Here is a 19,694-nt window from a genome sequence, read left to right as displayed (position 1 = left end):
CTTTCCTGGTAATGAAACTGAAGTCTTATCTGCTTCAGCAAACAGTACACGCTGCACGAAATTGGGGAGGCAGCCAAGGTGAAGGGCGGTGGCCCTCAAAAAAGTGGGGTGCTTGCTTGTTGACTGATCCGAGCCTTTTCCTGGTAACTAGCCACCACGCTCAAGCATTGGATGCTAAGTTTAGTCTTAGGCTGTAGTGCATGGAGACCCTCTGGAATCACTGGATGGACAAGACAGTAGTTCCCCACCTAGATGTTCATTAGAGTCACCCAGGAATGTTTGAAAAATACAGGTTCCAGAGGATACAACTTCAGCCTCCCAGTCCATCTCCCATTACTTTTATTTATTCATTTTTAACCTTCCCCAGATGATGATGAGGTTTGAAAACTGCCACTGAGGAGTTTCATTTGCTTTCTCACTAACCATCAGGCTCTTCAAGTTGAGGATTTTCCTCTCCCTTTCAGTTGCCCTCACTTCCCAGCACCCTTCCCTGGACCGTCCGTGGACTGTTGCTAGTTAGGACTATTACTATATTTTGCTCTACTTTACTGTATCCTTTTAGCTCTTGCAGAGTTAACTTCCTAAAAGCCTAAAGGTCTGGTTGTTGCTTCTGACTTGAAAACCTGCTCTCTGACTCTTACCAAGTAATTTTTCATTAGTAATAGTTGTTAAATATGAAAACAAAAAGGCAGATTCAAAATAGAGCAGAACAGAAAGTTCAGAAATAGACTCTAAGGTAGCCTTTTGGGTCTAGAATTTGGGTTATCTAGAAACCTCAAGCACAGCGGCAGGGGTGCTTGGGTGGCTCAGTTAAATGTCCGACTTCGGCTCAGGTCATGATGTCACATTTGTGAGTTTGAGTTGAATTATCTGTCTCCCTCTCTCTCTGCCTCCCTCCCCCCACCCCAACACGCATGTGTGGGCTCACTTGCTCGCTTGCTCTCTCAAACATTAAAAAAACAAATAAAAACAGGTGATCAGGTCTTTGGGGAGGAAAAAGCTGAAAAAACAGAAATGTTATGCTAGATTCTTTTTTTTTTTTTTTTAAGTTTATTTTTTTAGTAATCTCTATGCCCAACATGGGTCTCAACCTCACAACCCCAGGATCAAGAGTCCTATGCTCTTCCGACTGAGCCAGCCAGGTGTCCCGATGCTAAATTAGATTCTGATAGGGGTGACTGGGTGGCTCAGTCAGTTGAGTGTCTCACTTTGGCTCAGGTCATGATCTCATGGTTTGTGGGTTCGAGCCCCTCATCAGGGTCTGTGCTGACAGCTCAGCCTGGATTCAGATTCTGTGTCTCCCTCTCTCTGCCTCTCCCCCACTCACACTCTGTCTCTCTCTCAAAAATAAAATAAATTAGATTCTGGTAGGCGAAGATATCATTGTTAAAACACATTACAGTAAACAGACACTTTTTTTTTTTTAATGTTTTTTTATTTTTGAGAGAGAGAGACAGTGTGAGTAGGCGAGGGGCAGACACAGAATCAAAGCAGGCTCCAGGCTCTGAGCTGTCAGCACAGAGACTGACACGGGGTTCGAACCCACGAACTGTGAGATCATGACCTGAGCCAAAGTTGGATGCTTAACCGACTGAGCCACCCAGGCACCCCAACAGAGACACTGTCTTAAGACACTGTCTCAGATTTTAGGAGACTAAGAAGACGGACAATGGCATACAAAGTTGCAAAAGAGAAAACATGGAGAAAAACTTTCTCCTCTGTACCTGTGCTGCTTAAGTCTTGTGTAATAATGTGTATTATTATATGCTACAACTTTTTTTAGGCGGATAGTTTTGAAATTATTCCTATAATAAGATATCTTGTTCATTCACATTTCTCAAACTTCCTTAAGTGGAAGAAGGAAGTAGAGGTACAGCTTAGAACTGGCAGTGGTGCCCTCACGCCCAGTCTTCCCTGTGCCAGCCAGGAGGAGTTACTTTGCAGGTGCGCTGTGGCAGAAGGAGAAAGGATTGAGAGCCACTGGCTAAGAGAACAGAACCTAAACTTAGAGCAGTATGGAAGACTCTTCCCAGTCTGCCAGTTTCCCACCTACTTTTCCAGCATCATCTCCTGGCACTTCCCTCGTGAATCCTACACACAACCACACTGATCATCTCCCCTCCCCAGACACACTGTGTTCTTCCACCGTGGTGCATCTGGGGCTGCTCGGATCTGTCATTCTGTTCTTCTCTTCAGGCCAGCCATTCTCAAAGGGTCGTCTGTGGACCTCTCAGGGCGTCCGTGCAGTCAGAAGTATTTTTATAATAGTAACACTGTTCCTTTTTCACTGTGTTGACATTTGCACTAGTGGCTCGGAAGCCATCGTGGGTGAAAACTCTGGTGCCTTAACAGATGTCTAGGCAGGGATAACCAGCTGTGTTACTAGTCATTGTATTCCACCATGTACTCGCAAGTTTTGAAAAAGTGTTTCCCATCAAGAATGTTCTTGAGGAAGCAGTAGAAATTATTATTTTTATAAATTTTATTAAGTCTTGACCCTTGTGTACTCATCTTTTTAATAAACCACATGATGAAATGGGAAGTATGCAGAAGCTCTGTTGCTCCTTACTGAAGTGCCACAATTGGCTTAAGAAAAAGCACTTGAGTGAGTTGCAAGTGGAACTAGTTGGTTTTTTCACGGGACCCTATTCTCACTTGACAGAACATATGCAAGATCTGGGTGTTCAAGAGATTTCCAGAAGTCCTGACCAGCAGCGCTGTGCTGTGCTGTGTGTTTCAGCCCGTCAGCGGACAGTGTCACTCTTCACTAATTTTCTTGTTTGGAAAAGTACAGATTTTTTTTTTTTCCCTTAAAAATAGACTATGATAGGGGCACCTGGGTGGCTCAGTTGGTTGAGTGTCCGACTTCGGCTCAGGTCATGATCTCACGGTCTGTGGGTTCGAGCCCCGCATCGGGCTGTGTGCGGGAGCTCAGAGCCTGGAGCCTGCTTCAGATTCTGTGTCTCCCTCTCTCTTTGTACCTACCTCATTTGTACTCTATCTCTCTCAAAAAATAAATATTAAAAAATTTAAAAAAAACACAAAAAATACTATGTTAACTTGTAATAGCCTTATTATTTCCAAATGAATTAATAATTTAAGTTCTTTTCTGATTTCTAATACAAGTAAATATCCGTAGTTTAACCCACGTACACAAAAGCTCTTTGGGGTCCTCAAAAAATTGTAAGCATGCGAAGGGGTCTTGAGACCAAATCGTTTGAGGCCTTGATACTTGAGGCCCTGGCTTTGGGTGGCATCTTTGCCACCCTGCTGGGGGCTTCTGTGCCACAGCTGCTTTGAGCTTCATCTCTGATAGAATGACTTACCTCTGTATGTCCCACTTCGCTTCCTTGTGTGTGCATCTTCCATCGTTCTGTGTACAAGGCAAGTATCTTGCATGCTCTTTAAAACCTAGTCCCTTGAAATCTGTATGCATGTTCTGATTTTTAGAGATCCTGCAGATGTGTCCTCAGAGAGTGACAGTGCCATGACCTCCAGCACTGTGAGCAAGCTTGCCGAAGCCCGGAGGACGACTTACCTCTCCGGGAGATGGGTCTGTGATGATCACAACGGGGACACCAGCATTAGCATTACAGGGCCTTGGATTAGCCTTCCCAACAATGGGGACTACTCTGCCTACTACAATTGGGTAGAAGAGAAGAAAACCACACAGGGGCCTGGTGAGAAACAAAATAGTCTCTGAAAACTTTTATAAGTATATGTATTTTTTTAATTGAGCTAGAATTGACCTAACAAGATGAACAGTTTTAAAGTGTAAAAAATTCAGGGACATTAGTACGTTCACAGTATTGTGCAGTTACCACCTCTGTTTAGTTCCAGAGCACTTTTATCACCCCAAACGGAAACTCCGGGGCATGAAACTGTCTCCCCCGTCCCCTCTCTTCCCAGCCCTTGGCAACCCCTACAGATGATCCTAACTTACAGTGGTTCACCTTAGGATTTTTTGACGTTATGGTGGTATAAAAGCCATACACATTCAGTAGAAACCACGCTTTGAATTTTGATCTTTTCCTGGGCTAGTGAGATGTGGTACATACCCTCCCGTGATGCTGGGCACTGGTGGCCATAGCTTCCAGGCAGCCACGCAGTCACGAGGGTCAACAGCTGGTAGACGCACTGATGACTGTTCGGTGTTTCCCTTTCTGTACGGTATTCATTACGTAGCATGAGATAGTCAACACTTTATTATAAACAGGCTTTGTGGTAGATGATTTTGCCGAGCTGTAGGCTAATGGAAGTGTTCTGGACCTGTGTAAGGCAGGCCAGGCTAAGTTATGGGTGTATCAAGGCACAGCCCCATCATAAGTCAAGGAAGATCTGTAGTTTTCTGTCTCTAGAGATGTGCCTGTTTTGAATATTTCATAAAAATAGGCTCATATATGTGTGGCCTTCTGTGTCTCGATTTTTTTACATAGCATGATGTTTTCAAGGTTCATCCATATTGTAGCATGTATTAGCATTTCATTCTTTTTATAACTGAATAGTATTCTATTGTATGTAATGTGGATATACCACGTTTTATATCCAGTCAGTGGATGGATTGAAATATTTTTTAGATATTTCACCTTTTAGGGGACGATATTGCTCTATTTATATAAAAGACTTCACTAGTTAGTATATTTAGCGTGTTGTGAATCCCGTTTTTAGAGTTTCTTTGTAAAGAACTTGTTTTTAGCAGGCCTACATGGAGATAGAAGTACCCTAATAGAAAAACCCTTAAAAACCCCTATAGGTTTCTTTGGTGGAAAGAAGATTGTTCATTTAGTCATTTAGCAAATGTATAGTGAGTATGTGCTTTCTGTCACGCACAGTGCTGGGTGCTGGTGACACAAGGGCGATGTCACCAAGACGGGTGTAGCCCTTTGCCTTTCTGTGGGTAGAAGGACAGGAAGCAAGCACTGATCAAAGGCATCTTACTGAGTGTGTGTCCTGGACAGATCCAGCACCATTTGTGGGGTGGGGCTACACAGGAAGGGACTGCTTTTCCACAGGGCAGTCAGGGGAGGCCTCTCCGAGAAGGTGACACTTAAGTTGAGCATTAACTGACTGCTTTGATAAATAATACCTCCTCAGGTCCAAGCAGTTCAGACTTTAATTTCATTTATGTTGTGCCTGCTTAGGCCCATATGCTTAGGTTACATTCTACTCAGCACAAAACCATAAATGATGAAACATTAATGTCTGGCCATGAACCCTTTGTAAGTAAGGATCAAAACATAACCATCAACAGCATAATGATTAAATTACAAATCATGAAACCTAGGTTCATTGGTATTTTTTGTTGAAATTAAAGTTGTTTGTGTATGATTGTTTTTCTACTCAGACATGGAGCACAGTAACCCCGCTTACACGATCAGCGCTGCGTTGTGCTATGCGACTCAGCTGGTCAACATTTTGTCTCATATACTTGACATAAATCTTCCCAAAAAGCTGTGCAACAGGCAAGTAATTAAAGGTGGCGACGTCATCCTTATCTTAGATCTCTTGTGTTCCTGTTGTCTTCTTATTCTAACTAAACCAAAAACAGGAATTTAAGTATTACTAACTGTGAAAAACTGAGATTAATTTCAAAAGCCTAACGTGCAAGTTTGCTTCAGTATCTTATAATTGCACATGAACTCTTTAAAAAGACCACAGAGAATTCTCCCACTTAGAAAAATAATTGAAAGAAAACCCAGGATATCCAGAGGGTATGCTCATGTGGAAGAACTGGGTAAATTGTGACACTTAGGTATTTTTTTTCAACTTTGTAAAAGAAAAAAATATGGTTTAAAATTAAAAAAAAAAAAAAAAGTTAGAGGTGCCTGGCTGGCTCAGTCGAAGGAGCATGTGATTCTTGATCTCAGGGTTGTGAGTTCGAGCCCCATGTTGGGTGTAGAGACAACTTAAAAATAAAATCTTAAAAAAAAACAAATGTAACGGTTTACAATCTACTCAGTTCCTACTATGACCTTCCTACCCCTGTCCAGTTATCCTTACATTTCAAACCAATGTAAGTCTGTATTACCATCTCTCTCCTCTTTTAAACAAAAGGTATTATACTATACTAAGGTGTTTTGCACCTTGCTTTTTGAGTGTTTAATAAATATTTGAGCCTTGTTCTGGGCACTGAGCGGGTACAGTGGTGATGAAAATAGAATCCCTGCCCGAGTGGCACTTTATTCTAACAGAGGGATGAATGATAAATAAGGGGTGTGTGTGTCAGATGGTAATAAATACTGTGGAGCACGTTCAAGCAGGGTGAAAGAGTGGGAGTGGGGAGGTAGGGAAATGCTTGTGCGTGAGCGGGCAGGTGTGTGATCACCTGTGACCCTGAGGGAGGAGGGGAGCAAGCCATGGGGGTCCCCGAGGGAGAGGCTGCGGGCGAAGAGAAAGCCCTGCGGAGAGTGAAGGTGGAGGTGCACATCTGGTGGGCCTCGGAGGGCCGTTGTGAGCCTTCGGCTGTCCTGCATGGAGTAGACAGCAGAGGCTTCTCCATGTAAATGTGCCAGGATCTTACCAGTCCCCTATTTATACTTCATGGAATAATCTTGTACATTTGTCATTTCATTACTGTTCAGAAATTTTTCAGAAGCAGAATTGCTTGGTTAGAGGGTGTATGCATTTGTAATTTTTATAGATGGCGGTGAAATTGCTCATGAGGGCAGTAGTTCATTTTTAGAAAGTTTCTGGTTAGTATAGCTTATAAAGAGGCAAAGGAAATTCAGTTTTGTACTGAACTGTGGGGTAAAATATACTCCTCAAAATAGGTATTTTAACAGAATTTCCTCAAAAAAAAAAAAAAAAAAAACTTTATGAATTGTGTGTTTGTTTTCCAGCGAATTTTGTGGGGAAAATCTCAGCAGACAGAAATTTACTCGAGCAGTGAAGAAACTGAATGCAAATATTCTTTATCTCTGCTTTTCTCAGGTATGGAAACACACTGTGAGCTAATTTTTAATTTGATACATGGTTGAAAATATTAATCAATTTTTTGCTTTTTCTAGCATGTAAATTTAGATCAGTTACAACCACTGCATACTCTCAGGAATCTCATGTACCTGGTTAGTCCGAACTCTGAACACCTGGGCAGGTAAGAAGGGTGTTTGCTTTTTTCTAAATGGTGGTGTTGTGAATACTTCTAAGGAGAGTTGTATGTGTCGGCAGAGTACAGGGGCCTGTCCCCCACCCCTAGTCTCCAAAAAGGATAAAAATAATCCAGTCCCGCACAGGAGGAAACCAGAGGCTAATCCTGTTTGCGTCTTTATGGTCCTTAAAAAATCATTTCTTAGAAAATTAATATCCAACATTTTTAACACCTAAAACAAAAGGGAAGAACCCAACTGTTTCTGGAGCGGGGCCTCCTGGTGCTGTCCTTGAAGACCAAAAGCCCTTTCTTTGAATCCACGTCAGTTTCTTCCCAGCCCCGTGGAGGGGTCTACCCCATTTCCTGTGCATTTGCTTTCATGCCCGCTCGCTCCTCCCACCATTCTTCCCAATTTTCTTTTTCTTGATCTGGCCACCATTTGTTGGATGTAAAACTTGTTAGAAGTTTATGGAGTGAAGTAGTTTAAAATCTATTAGCTTAAAAACAGGTGTCAGTAACAAAAAACACCAACCAGGACTAGTCAGTGGGCTCTTTCTAGTCTCTCAGCCCATAAAAGCAGGACACAGATGAGGCTTTTCTTTGGTGTCATCCAAGCGGCCCTCTCTGAGCACTTCTTCCCTTGCTCTTGAAGGTCTCCACGTTTCTGCAGATCTGACTTGGTTCAGGTATTGGCACTTTTGAAAGAGAACAAAGAAAAAAAGAAGGTGGGAAAGTTATTTTGGGGAGGCCCTTTCCCATGTTCATTTGCTTTGACACTGGAACCAAGGCTCAAGGGGTACCCGCTCCACTGGCCAGGATGTCTGGCTTCCTCCACGTTGCAGTGAACTTTTGTGGTGATCTGCCCTTAACCACTGGCTTGTGTATCTCCCCCCACCTAAAACAGTAACTTTCCTAAGACATAGAACTCTTTGGAAAAAGCTATGTACTCTCTCCAGGAAATAGCACACACACCAGAATTTTGTGCCGTTTTATAGGGGAGTTCATGCCCCTCACCTTACGTTCCATCTATTGGTTCACGAGCCACACAAACCTGTTAGAAATCCTCTCCAGTTTTAGTGGCTGATTTCTGTGGGTTTGGTTGCCATTCTCTCTACCTTATTTGTAAAGGGTTCAACGTTAGGATAGTGATCCTTTATAATAAGAACAAATATTTATTGAGCCAATATTTATTGACACTGGGCCAACTGCCTGACATGCCTTAAATCACAAGTGGGATTATTACTCCTATTTTACAGAGCGGGTGGAAACTGAAGCTTAGCACGGTCAAGTAATTCATGCCCATGGTCACAGAGGCATGAAAGTAGTGGAGCCAGGGTCCCAGCACCCATCTGACTCCAGAAAGTAGTAGACACTCCTTCTTTTTAACCAGTATATACCACTTCATCACATTAACAGATTAAAGAAGAAAAAACATGTGAGGTCAGCTTGATAGATGCCACAAAAGCAGTGAATAAAATCCAGTTCCTATTAATAGTTAAAACTACTTGCAAATTAAAAATGAATTATAAACAAATATCTATAGATATCTACCATAAACCTACAGAAAAGGCTATGATGACATTTTACTTATATAGATGTTTGATAAAAGAATTCCTCTCTAGCCGGGAATAAACAAGGATGCCTGTTATCACTGCTATGTTAACGTTGCTCTGGGGGCCTAGGTGAGGCAAAACATTTTTACAGAGAAGTAAGCTATGTTTATATTGGAAAGAAACTAAATTGACATTATTGTAGAGGATATGATTACTGAACTGGACACTTAGGAGAACTAAAACTATTAGAAATGATACTTCAGAATGGTGACCGGATTCAAGGCCACCATACAAAGAGCCGCTGCTTTCTTATACGCCAGCAACTAGTCAGAGGATACAATGAAAAAATGAAAAACAAGATTCCTTTTATTGTAGCAACAAAAACTATGTATAGGAATAACCTTTACAAAATATATGCAAACCTATATGAAGGGAATATGAAACTTAAAATTATGCAACACACATCTCTTGAATGTTTGCCAGGCACTGTATGAGGTGTGGGACTGAATGAAAGAATGCCTGAGGCAGTGAAGACCCTTAGGATTGTCTAGAAATAGGAAGGCTGAGTATTATAAAAGTGCTACTTCTCCCCAAAAGGAAACCTGATCAGAATTTCAACAGATGTTTATTGGAACTTTGACAGGCTAATTCTGAAGTTGAACTAGAAGCACAGTCTGCAAGGAAATTGTGAAAAAGAATAGTAAAGGATGAGCTTGGCCCCTTTTAACGCAGCATATAAAGGTAATGAAAACAAGGTGCTGTTAGCATGCAAGTAGGTGGAGCAGTGAGACGAGAATAGAGTCCAGAAGCAAACCCTGTATATGCAGAGAATAGGTGATAGGGGTAGCGTGCTGCGTCAGATAATAATAGCTCAACAATGGTGAGCTTAGTTGGGTATTCATACAGGGAGAAAGTCGAATTCATACCACATTCCACCCAGATGAAACAAAGACCTTATTTTATTTAAAAAAAAAAAAAAAACAAAAACAAAAAACCTAGAAAATAACTAGGAGAAAAGACAGTGTTTTATAATCACAGGGTGGGGAGGGAATTCCCACACAAGCCACAAAGTCCAAAACCCATGAAGGAAGGAAAAGAGTTACATATTTTACTATGTCAAACCTCTAAATGCCTCTGGTAGAATACCAGATACCATACACAAAGCCAAAAAGACAAGCAACAGATACCCTTTGGAATCTATATAGCAGACAAGGGATTCAAATCTAGACTACTTGAAGAAATCTTTCAAAAAAACCCCTTCAAATCTGTAAAAGAAAGGCAAACCTAATAAAAAGTAGACAATGGATTGATATAGGCAGTTCACACACAAAAAATGCAACTGGTCCATATTCAAATGAAAATCTTCAGCCTCAACTGAGAATAAAGAAGTGTAATTCAAAACAGCTTTCCAGTTTTCACCCATCAGTTTGGAAAAATGGAAAGGACTGATGCTACTCAGTATTGGTGGTGGTTCAGAAAAACAGGCACTCTTCTACTGGGGGCAGATTTCTTTGGAGGGTCTGAAGCTTTCTGTGGACTCACCCTTGAGTCAGTGCTCCAGTTAGCATCAGGGGGCTCTGTCTGACGGAAGTCTGTGTACACAGCCAGGCTCATGACATTCGAGTCTGTGGTCTTTGAGCCAGGAGGAGCTAGAGCTTCAAAAGTCCTCTTTCACACCTGCCTCAGCCACAATCAAGGCTTTGGAGAGATTGTTACTGGAACTTGGGTGGGATTTTCTGTTTCCATTGAGATCAACTGAACTGAGGATTCCATCCAGAATCCAACATAAACTTTTTTTTTTTTTGAAATACAAACTTGCAAATATATTCAAAATTGCAAAAAATAATAGTAGTACAAAGACATATACCCTTTACCCAGACTCACCTTTGTTACTGTTCTACCCTGCTTGCTTTATCATTTGTGCGATCTCTCTAAAAATACACACACTTTTTTTTTTTTCCTGAACGCTATGAGGATAGGTTATGTATACCTCATGGCTCTTGACTCCTAAATACTTCTTCATATATCTCCTAAAAATAGGGATATTTTCCTGCTTGACCATAGTACAGTTACCAACATTAGCAAATTTCACATTGATAGAATATTTTAATCTACCGCCCATCTGCCCATTTTGTCTGTGGACTAGATTAATGTCCTTTATTGTACTGTCCCCTCTAGTACAGGATCCAGTCTAGAGTCTGGTGTTGGACTTAGTTGCTGTGTTTCTTTAACCTTCTTTAAATCTGGAACGTGCTCATAGCCTACTTTGTCTTTTACAACATTAACATTTTTCCCTTTGTTTTAATAGAACTTTGGTTCTGAATTTGATGTTTTCCTGTATTGAGACTCTAGGAATTCTGTGCATTCTAGGCTGGAACACTGCCTGGGCAGGAGTGTTTCCTGGACACTCTGGAGGCCACAGTGGCCTCCTGTCCCCTCATTGGTGATATTAATTTGATCACCCACTCAGGATGCTTTTTACCTTCTCCACTGCAGAATTCCTGTATTTGTCTTTTCTTGCAGCTGAGTAGTCCGTGGAGAGACAGACCATGCAGTTACCCTGCTCATTAGAATTTTCCCCAGGATTTAATATCTATTGATTTTTCTTATCTCAATCTTTATCATGATGGCGCTTACCTTAACACATCATTATCGTCCAAAGTGCACAGAGTTTATTCTTGAAGTTATATATTCTGTCAGGTAATATTTTTGAAATAAGATAGTTTGCAAAAGAGACTTTAAAAAAACCAAAAAGATCATTTTGTTGCCTTAATTGGTAAGAATAATTCCCTCCAGCATCATGAAAAAATTAGTAATCTTTATTCTCCAAAGACATTAAGCATAAGAGACTTAATTCTTTTGCTAATTTTGTGTAACGTGTGTGGCTCAGGGTATGCTGGGCAACAAAAATTGTTCCAACTGGCCGCTTTGGGAATCATTGACTGCTTTTTCAGTTGAAGTACTTAAATGAGCACCCATCCATGCCAAGTAGACTCTGCCCTGTGAGATTCCAAGCAGAGAAGTACCCAAGTGGTTTCCAGGGGATCTCTGCCTGGAAGAAGTATCACACCCCGCCCCCCCCCCCTCACACACACCTCCTCCCCTTGTATCACTTCTGCCTGTCCCCTGGGAAAACCCTTTAGGAGGGGGGTCTGGGGACCGTGGCAGTCTCCCACCAGTTGGATAAGGTGGCATCGAAGAGGGACAGAAGGCAGGCTGTGCCTCTGAGCTAGCAGAAAGGAAGGCTTGAAATGGCGCCCGGTGCTGAGGCCCCTGGACAACAGAGCTCAACAGGACAGAATGAGAGAGCTCTGTGTTTAGGAAAGGGGGTAACCCAGCTAAGATACTTAAGTCGTGAACAGTTTTAGTAGGCAGCCGCCATGAGAAGAGAGAGGTGGCTCTCTGGCAAGCTGAGGCCGGTGGGACTGACTGGAGGCAGACGCTGGCGAGGAGGAGGCAGTAGTGAAGTAAGGACCTGAGCTGGAGGGACATGGTAAGGATTGGAAGGGGACTTATTTGGTGATATGAGGGAGGAGGCCCGCCTGGCTTGTTTTGAGACTGGTCAACTGGCTCAGATACCTGAGATGAACCTGGGAGCCCTTGGATGGAGAGCTCTAGCAGGCGGTGAGGCTAGGAGGAGAGGTATCAAAAAAACAAAGAAAATGAAAGGTAAGGAGAATCTTTTAAGGAAACAGGAAAGGGATACTCTGCTAAGATGCTGGTTTCAGTAGTTGTTGATTTGAGAATCAAGCTGCAGGGGGAGGTAGAAGGGCTGTGAGGAGAGTCTCCCAGTTCCTGCTGCCTTCACCCCTTGCAAAATTACCCTTCTCCTGGTAAACTTGGGAGCCCCTGGTCTGAGGGGCTTTTTGAAATGTAAATTGCTCCCAGGAGACCAAAGGGAAACCCTGTGGTGCATCTTTCAACTTAGTATTTGTATAAAGCCCTAAAAACAGTGCCTAGAACAGAAATGTTAGCTGTTACTCTTGCTGTGTTTCAGCTGGGAAGCAGGGTTGTCTTGGAGGAGCAAAGGCTACCTGACCCTGGAGCAAGTGATTTGGAAGGTGCGGGTGTAGTGAGGTGCACTGGAGGCCAGCGCTGCGCTTTTTCACAAAGGCTGTAAAGAATTTTGGGCCATAGGCCAAAATGGCAGGCCGTACTCTAGGGTATTTCTCATTTCTGTTATTTTTGCTAGCCCCTGTCATTTTCCCCAACGTAAATATCACTGAAACTGGTAAATGAACTGAGGCATGTGTCCTTATCTTGGGGGTGGAGAGAGAGGCCGCTGGAGGGACTTGGCCCCACCCTGTGGATGGCCGCATGGAAGAGAAGTGGGTGGGTGACTGTGTGTCCCCCCCACCCCGCCCAGCCAAAGAAGGAAATGGCTCTTCTGAGGCAGGAGCTGACCGACACTTGAAAGGGGCAGGGGAAAGCAGCAGCAGAGCTGGGTGGGGTTTGCTGACACAGTTCCACCGTGGTGCTGAGGAGCTGTCAGAGGGCGAGGCCTGAGAAAGGTTATTAGATGTGGAGATGACGACGTCATTAGGGACCTCTGGGGAATAGTTTTCTCCTAAAATATAGTGCAGAAGTAGGCACTATTCCAGATGAATACAATCTAAATAGTTACATCTCATTCTGTTATAAATGTGTCCCTTGAAAATTATGGGATATCTTAAAATGTGTGCAGGAGCCTGCTGATGACCCCCATCCAAGGGAGCGTTGCTAACATGCATACAGCCGTACCATTTAGTTCTTTTGAGTCATAGGAACACAGTAATTGGAGGCTTCCATAAGGCAGAGAACATCTGTACGGTTTTTTCCTTTACGTTTATTTCTTGTTCCACCAACTAATATACCAGAGTATATGTCAAGTGACTGTGTTTGTCAGAATTGTCTCATTAAAATGCATAGATGATACAGTAGTATAAAACAGGGAATTGTACTTTGGACCAGCATGGTTAGTCTCAGTGGTTGGGTTTTTCCCATCCAGGATCTTCACAAATCAAGTAGGTAGAGTTGAGGAAAAGTGTGGTATTGTGGTTTTGTTCATTACTTGGATGGCAGTTATTTAGGTAAAGAAAAACTCAATTATAGACCAACAGTGAGCACAGTGCAGACTTGGGAAACAGGTGGAGTGGTGGTTCCGGACCTCCTATCCTGTCAGGCCTTATGTCATGTGTTGTCACAATGCTGGTTGTCTTTTTTTTTTTTTTTTTTTTTTTTTTTTTTTTTTTTTTTTGACATTTAGTTTTGAGACAGAGCGCCAGTGGGAGAGGGGCAGAGAGGGAGAGAATCCCAAGCAGGCTCCATGGTCCATGCAGAGCCCGACTTGGGGCTTGATCCCACAAACTGTGAGATCATGACCTGAGCCGAAATCCAGAGTTTGGACACTTACCGGCCAAGCCACCCGGGCGCCCCAACAATGCTGGTTGTCTTAAAGACTCCTTCACTGTGTGTGCACAGGTCGGGACCCTTTGAAGTGCGAGCGGACCTCGAGGAGTCCATGGAGTTTGTGGACCCTGGCGTTGCCGGGGAGTCAGATGAGAGTGGCGACGAGCGTGTCAGTGACGAGGAAACCGACCTGGGCACAGACTGGGAGAACTTGCCGAGTCCCCGGTTTTGCGATATCCCTTCCCAGCCTGTGGAAGGCTCCCAGAGCCAGAGCAGCCAGGTGTCCCCGCCCATCGCGAGCAGCAGTGCCGGTGGGATGATCTCCTCTGCCGCAGCCTCGGTGACCTCCTGGTTTAAGGCTTACACTGGACACCGCTAACGCACCCGGACCAAAACATGCCAGGTTTGCATCAAGATAGTTGTTCTTCCGCTATGTTCTAGTAAAGTTTATGTATTCAGTTAAAATAGTGCCTGGAACAGAAAGAGGTTAAACCATTGTGTTTTTGGTAAAGCAGGGAGACAAGCATTTCTGTTTATCAGATGGCCGATGGGAGTGACCCACATGCTTATAGTAGAACAGCAGGGTCAGAGGTCCTTCTGCCCAGACCAGTGTTGGTGGAAGAAAGACCAGTGTGTGTGTTCTGTTGAAGCAGAAAATTCACTTGGGCTCCCTTCAGTCACAGGCCACAGGACCCACGGATGCAGGTTGACACATTGGTCCTTGTGATGCGGAGACTGTTCCTGAACACTTCACGTTTTAGAGGCAGAATCACAAGGAAGTGATTCTTGATGATCAGGACTTGCAAGATACAAACTGTTTCATATGCGTTTGTTCTTATGCCATCATTTTTTTGTACAGAGAACCAGCAGGCAATTTGAAATACTTGATTTCTTTAGGATTTGGTCATGTTTGGTTTTTAGGTCAAGGATTTTCGTTTGTTTGGAAGGGGGGGGTGGTGTTTTGGGGGAGGGGAGGGGTAGTTTGAAAATTATCTCATTCATGCTGCTGCTGTCGTAGCTTGTCAGACATTCCTGTTTTTCTTTATCCCCACACACCAAAGAAATGAAGGTCTTTTTTATTTTTGGACCTACATCCATGAACAGAAGAATTCCCAGCTGCAGTGATGGCCTGGAGATTTAAAAACTATTTTCTTACATTCTGAAGGGAATTAAGTTCATTCTCAGATTATTGAATTCCTACCATCTACACTATGTGCATTTTGAAACTGAACTTTTCTTCTGAGTGAAAAATAAGTTATTAAGGTTGTTCCCTTATGTAAGTGAAATGCCTGCCTGGGCACAGGTTAAAAGCCACTTAATTAAATGGCCTCTGGTCATTCTTCTGGTGTCCCAATTTCTTTCTAAGGGATTCAGTAGGTGGCAGGTTTTCCAAGAGAAAACCATCCTGCTTGTTTTCTTAGAGGTCTTTGTTGCTCTAGGGACACTGTCTTCACTCAGAAATGCAGAGCAAATCGTTTTAGCTGATACTATTCTCTATCGTGGGGAAGGCTCTGACAGAATTTTTCCTCACCAGGAGATCATTTTCAGCTAATGTGTCTGTCTTGTCATTCTCTTAGTGACAATCTTATAAGAAAACTGTAGAGGCATTATGTACAAATATGTAAGTAGTTTTTTATTTTTAATAATTGCAAAAAAAATCCTATGTAACAACTACAAAAAGAAATCCTATGAAAAATTCCTAACAGGCATTATTACCATATCTTGTTAGTGTGATTAGCATGACAGTACCTCAGATAAATCATTCAGAGATTTGCCCTAGCTTCTTTTCTTCTTGTAATTATCATAGTTGATACTTTGCCTCCAAATCCGAGGTGCTATATAGCTTTTGCTGTTGGTATATTTAGTGTTTGGTAGAGTTGCAGAAGAAGGGTGTTTATTTCTATCCAGGAGTCACAGGTTCCCAGACTCTCTGGATTTTCCACTTAGGAAACGTGTGGGTTCTCAATAGCAGGTATCTGTTTTAAGTGCTCAGCTTCATGATTGCTGAGCTGGCATTGTACCACGCAGGTCTGAAATTCAGAGAACGGGTACGGCAGACTTGAACAAATACCAAATGAACTTAAAATCCCATGAAATGAGGGTTGTCTAGGCATTTCAGACCCTCAAAAAGAAGAGCTTAGTCTCCAGTTTTGGAAGACGCATTTGGGGCTTGGGGATAGAGACGGGACTGCAGCTAAAAGATGCACAGTCATGGTTTTGCTCAAGCCTCTTACGAAACTATGAATGGGAGATTGAGCTAAAGAATAGAATCCAGAGGTCAGAACTCATATCTAGAGTAATTCAACAGAACTTACAAGAATATGGGAAATTAGGGATTGGTAGGGTATATTTTGTTGTTTATATCATGATACTAGAGGCACTTTATTTAGGGTTAAATGATCAAACCCTTTAGTGGTTTTGAACACCAACATACTGGCTTACACTGCTGAGATATTTTGGTTTTCATTATTTTGCACTGGATCCACCCTGTAAATATTCTTAAATGTACATTTCAACCACTGTTTTTTCCTACTCTCCTTGCTGCTCATTAAAATCTTTCATGTAGGTGCCAGAACCATATGTAAACAGCTTTTTAAAAATTGAAGCTGGTATTTTTTTTTTTTTAAACAAAAGCCATAGAACTTGGTCATGTTTTCCATATAAAATGATTTGTCAAAACAAGGTAATACTAATAAAAACCTACAGGCACCAAATAGGCTGCTTAAAACGGTCTGTTACTTTTTTCTTTTGTAATGGAATATAACTAAGAGAAGTTTTGCACATCTTTAAGTTAAGGGGAAAAACAGTATGTCAACATTGGGTGTTGTTGGACAGGATTCATTTAAGGATTCGTGTTTCGATAATTTGGTAAAGAGCATTCAGGAGCATGCTGTTTTTAAAAGAACTACAGTGTCTGAGAATCTCCTTGTGGTGTCATGTTGCAGGAATTTCCCATTACTCTGTGACTTCCAAACCAGTTTGAGTCATAACAAATGTTTTCTAAACTTTTATTGTATTATTGCAATAAATCTTTTAACAGTACTTTGCTAATATGTATGTCTTTTTCAAGCTCTTGATTGCTCGTTTCGATTGATACATCAAGAGTAGCAAGAATGAAATTTAACTGAAATACTTCATACAAATTATAGGGTAATCTTTTTAGAATTTTTTGCTAGGTAATGAAAAAGGCCTCGTAATCTTAAAAATTAGAGCTTATGGTGGTATTAACAGTAACCGTCTATCTTTAGTAAGCTGGGAAAAACTAGTTGCTTACCAGTTACATACTTTCTGGAAAGATGCATCTATGATGCACATGCCCTGCGGTGACTTGGTGTATGTAGCACAGCAGCAGCTCCGTGGGAAGGAATGCACGGGGGCCTACAGGGTGCCCATATGGAACCTGCCCAGACTTTCTTCAGGACAGGAGAGAAAGAGAAATGTCAGAGGTTGGAGGCGATCTGTTGAGTTGAGAGAAAATGCAGATAGTTTTGAAGAATCACTCTTCCCCTTTTCCCCCACCCCCTTTCAGGTTAGATCCTGGAGAAGAGTGATTACTGGGGAACTGCTGCGTGGTTCGCCCTATTGTTTCACCTGCAGAAAGCTACCAGGTAGCAGGAGGAAAATGGGCAAGGAGACAGAAGGGTCCCAAACAGGGCACGCGCTTCAGTGCCAGTGCCCTTCCTCCCCCTATCTAGTGTATACTGCTCGGAGGTGCCCAGCCCCAGAACTCCATCATGACTGATGTGGAATCAGGGCAAAGCAGATAGGAAGCACTAAGGATAACTTTATCCTTAGTAGTTGGGTGGTCATTAAAAGTTACATCAACAAGATGTACCAGGAATTTGAAACTGGGCTTTGGGCAGGTCACCTGAACTTCAGCTATGAGATGCTCAATGAGAGAAAGCCACCACCAGCATCCCATTCCAAGGATCTGGTGAGAAAATGCCCTGAAAAAAAGAAATACAACAAATAATCCTAAAATTTGTATGGAACCACAAAAGACCTTGAATAGCGAAAGCAGTCTTGAGAAAGAACAAAGCTGGAGGTATCACAAACCCAGGTTTCAAGATATACTACGATGCTGTAGTAGCCACACTATGGAACTGGCACAAAAACAGACACATAGATCCATGAAACCAGAGTAGAGAGCCCAGAAATAGACCCATATTTATATGGTTAAGCTACATACTATAACGGAGGCAAAAATACACGATGAAGACAAGACAGTCTCTTAAATGGTGGTGGGAAAACTGGAACACTTTCTTATACCATATACCAAAAAAACTAAGAATGGATTAAAGACCTACATGTAAGACTTGAAAGCATAAAACTCCTAAAAGAAAACATGCTGTAATCTCTTGGACTTCAGCTTTAGCAACATATTTATGGATATGTGTCCTCAGCCAAATATGAACTCTTGGGACTACCCCAAAATAAAGCTTTTGCACAGCAAAGAAAACCATTAACAAACATACAGGCAAGCTACTGAATTCGAGAGGATATTTGCAAATGAAGTATCCAGTAAGGGTTACTATCCAAAATATATAAACTTTATGCAGTTCACACCAAAAAACCCCCAATCCACGTCCTGACCTGAATAGACATTTCTCTGAAGAACACATAGGGCCAACAGACATGAAAAGGAGCTCAGCGTCACTAATCATCAGGGAAATGCTAATCAAAACCACAATGAGATACCACCTCACACCAAAATGGTTAATATCAGACAAGTAAATACTGGTGAGGATGTGAAGAAAAGGGAACCCTGGAGCACTGTTGGTAGGAATGTAAATTGGTATAACCACTCAAAAACAGTGGAGAGTTTCCTCAAAAAATACCACATAATACAGTATTTCCACTACTGGCTATTTACCCAAAGAAACAAAAAACACTAATTCAAAAAGATATGCACCCCTGTTTACGGCAGCATTATTTGTAATAGCCAAGATATGGAAGCAATCTAAGTGTCCATGGATAAAAGAATGGATAAAGATGTGTATACATGCACAATGGAATATTAACCACAAAAAAAGAAACAAGATCTTGTGTGACAACATAGACGTAGAGACTATTATGTTACATGGAATAATTCAGAGAAAGACAAATACCATGATTTCACTTCTATGTGGAATCTAAAAAAAGTGAACAGACTCATAAGTACAGAAAGCTGGTAATTGACAGAGGGGAAGAGGATGGGGGGATGGGTGAGACAGGTGAAGGTGGACTAAGAGGTACAAACTTTCAGTTATAAGTCACGGGGCATGCCTGGCTGGCTCAGTAGAGCATGCAACTCTTGACCTTGGGGGTCATGAGTTCAAGCCCTACATTGGGCTTAGAGCTTACAAGTCACACAGATGGAAAAGTACAGCATAGGGAATATAGTCAATGATATTGTAATAACATTGTATGTGACAGGTGGTGTCTACACTTACCTGTGATGAGCACTGAGTAATGTACAGAATTGCTGAGTCACTGTGTTGCACACCTGAAACTAATAGAACACTATATGTCAACTATACTCCAATAAATTTTTAATGGGATTATAATAAATGAGTCTGTGTGTTATGTCTGTATTTTAAAAATGCAGGATCTTGAGCACCAGAATCAGCACTGTCCAGTGGAAATAATGTAACCTGTATGTACGTGTAAGTTTAAATTGTTAGTCT

At 42.1% G+C, this 19,694-nt stretch overlaps 1 protein-coding gene and 1 long non-coding RNA gene across 3 annotated transcripts in view; one reads left to right on the top strand and one right to left on the bottom strand.

Annotated features, from left to right (window-relative positions):
• Positions 1-17,070, top strand: part of ATG14 (autophagy related 14) — a 41,116-nt gene extending 24,046 nt beyond the window's left edge. Inside the window, exons 6-11 of one of the 2 annotated variants that reach the window (XM_045059939.1) lie at positions 3,451-3,680; positions 5,345-5,462; positions 6,840-6,930; positions 7,008-7,093; positions 14,101-14,431; positions 14,706-17,070. In XM_045059939.1, coding sequence (XP_044915874.1) covers positions 3,451-3,680; positions 5,345-5,462; positions 6,840-6,930; positions 7,008-7,093; positions 14,101-14,407 — 832 coding nt within the window. In that variant the 3' untranslated portion in view covers positions 14,408-14,431; positions 14,706-17,070. Of the gene's footprint in view, positions 1-3,450; positions 3,681-5,344; positions 5,463-6,839; positions 6,931-7,007; positions 7,094-14,100 lie in introns of both variants that reach the window. The other variant, XM_023255712.2, reaches the window with a different exon arrangement.
• Positions 3,705-11,677, bottom strand: LOC123386095. The gene is made up of 2 exons (XR_006599615.1): positions 7,620-11,677; positions 3,705-5,533 (listed from the first exon to the last, which is right to left on the bottom strand). It is a non-coding gene; the product is annotated as an uncharacterized LOC123386095 (long non-coding RNA).
• Positions 17,071-19,694: the final 2,624 nt, after the last annotated feature.

The sequence above is a fragment of the Felis catus genome, chromosome B3 (assembly GCF_018350175.1).
Source record: "Felis catus isolate Fca126 chromosome B3, F.catus_Fca126_mat1.0, whole genome shotgun sequence".
In the NCBI taxonomy this organism is placed as follows: domain Eukaryota; kingdom Metazoa; phylum Chordata; class Mammalia; order Carnivora; family Felidae; genus Felis; species Felis catus.
This window is presented reverse-complemented; position numbering and strand designations above follow the sequence as displayed.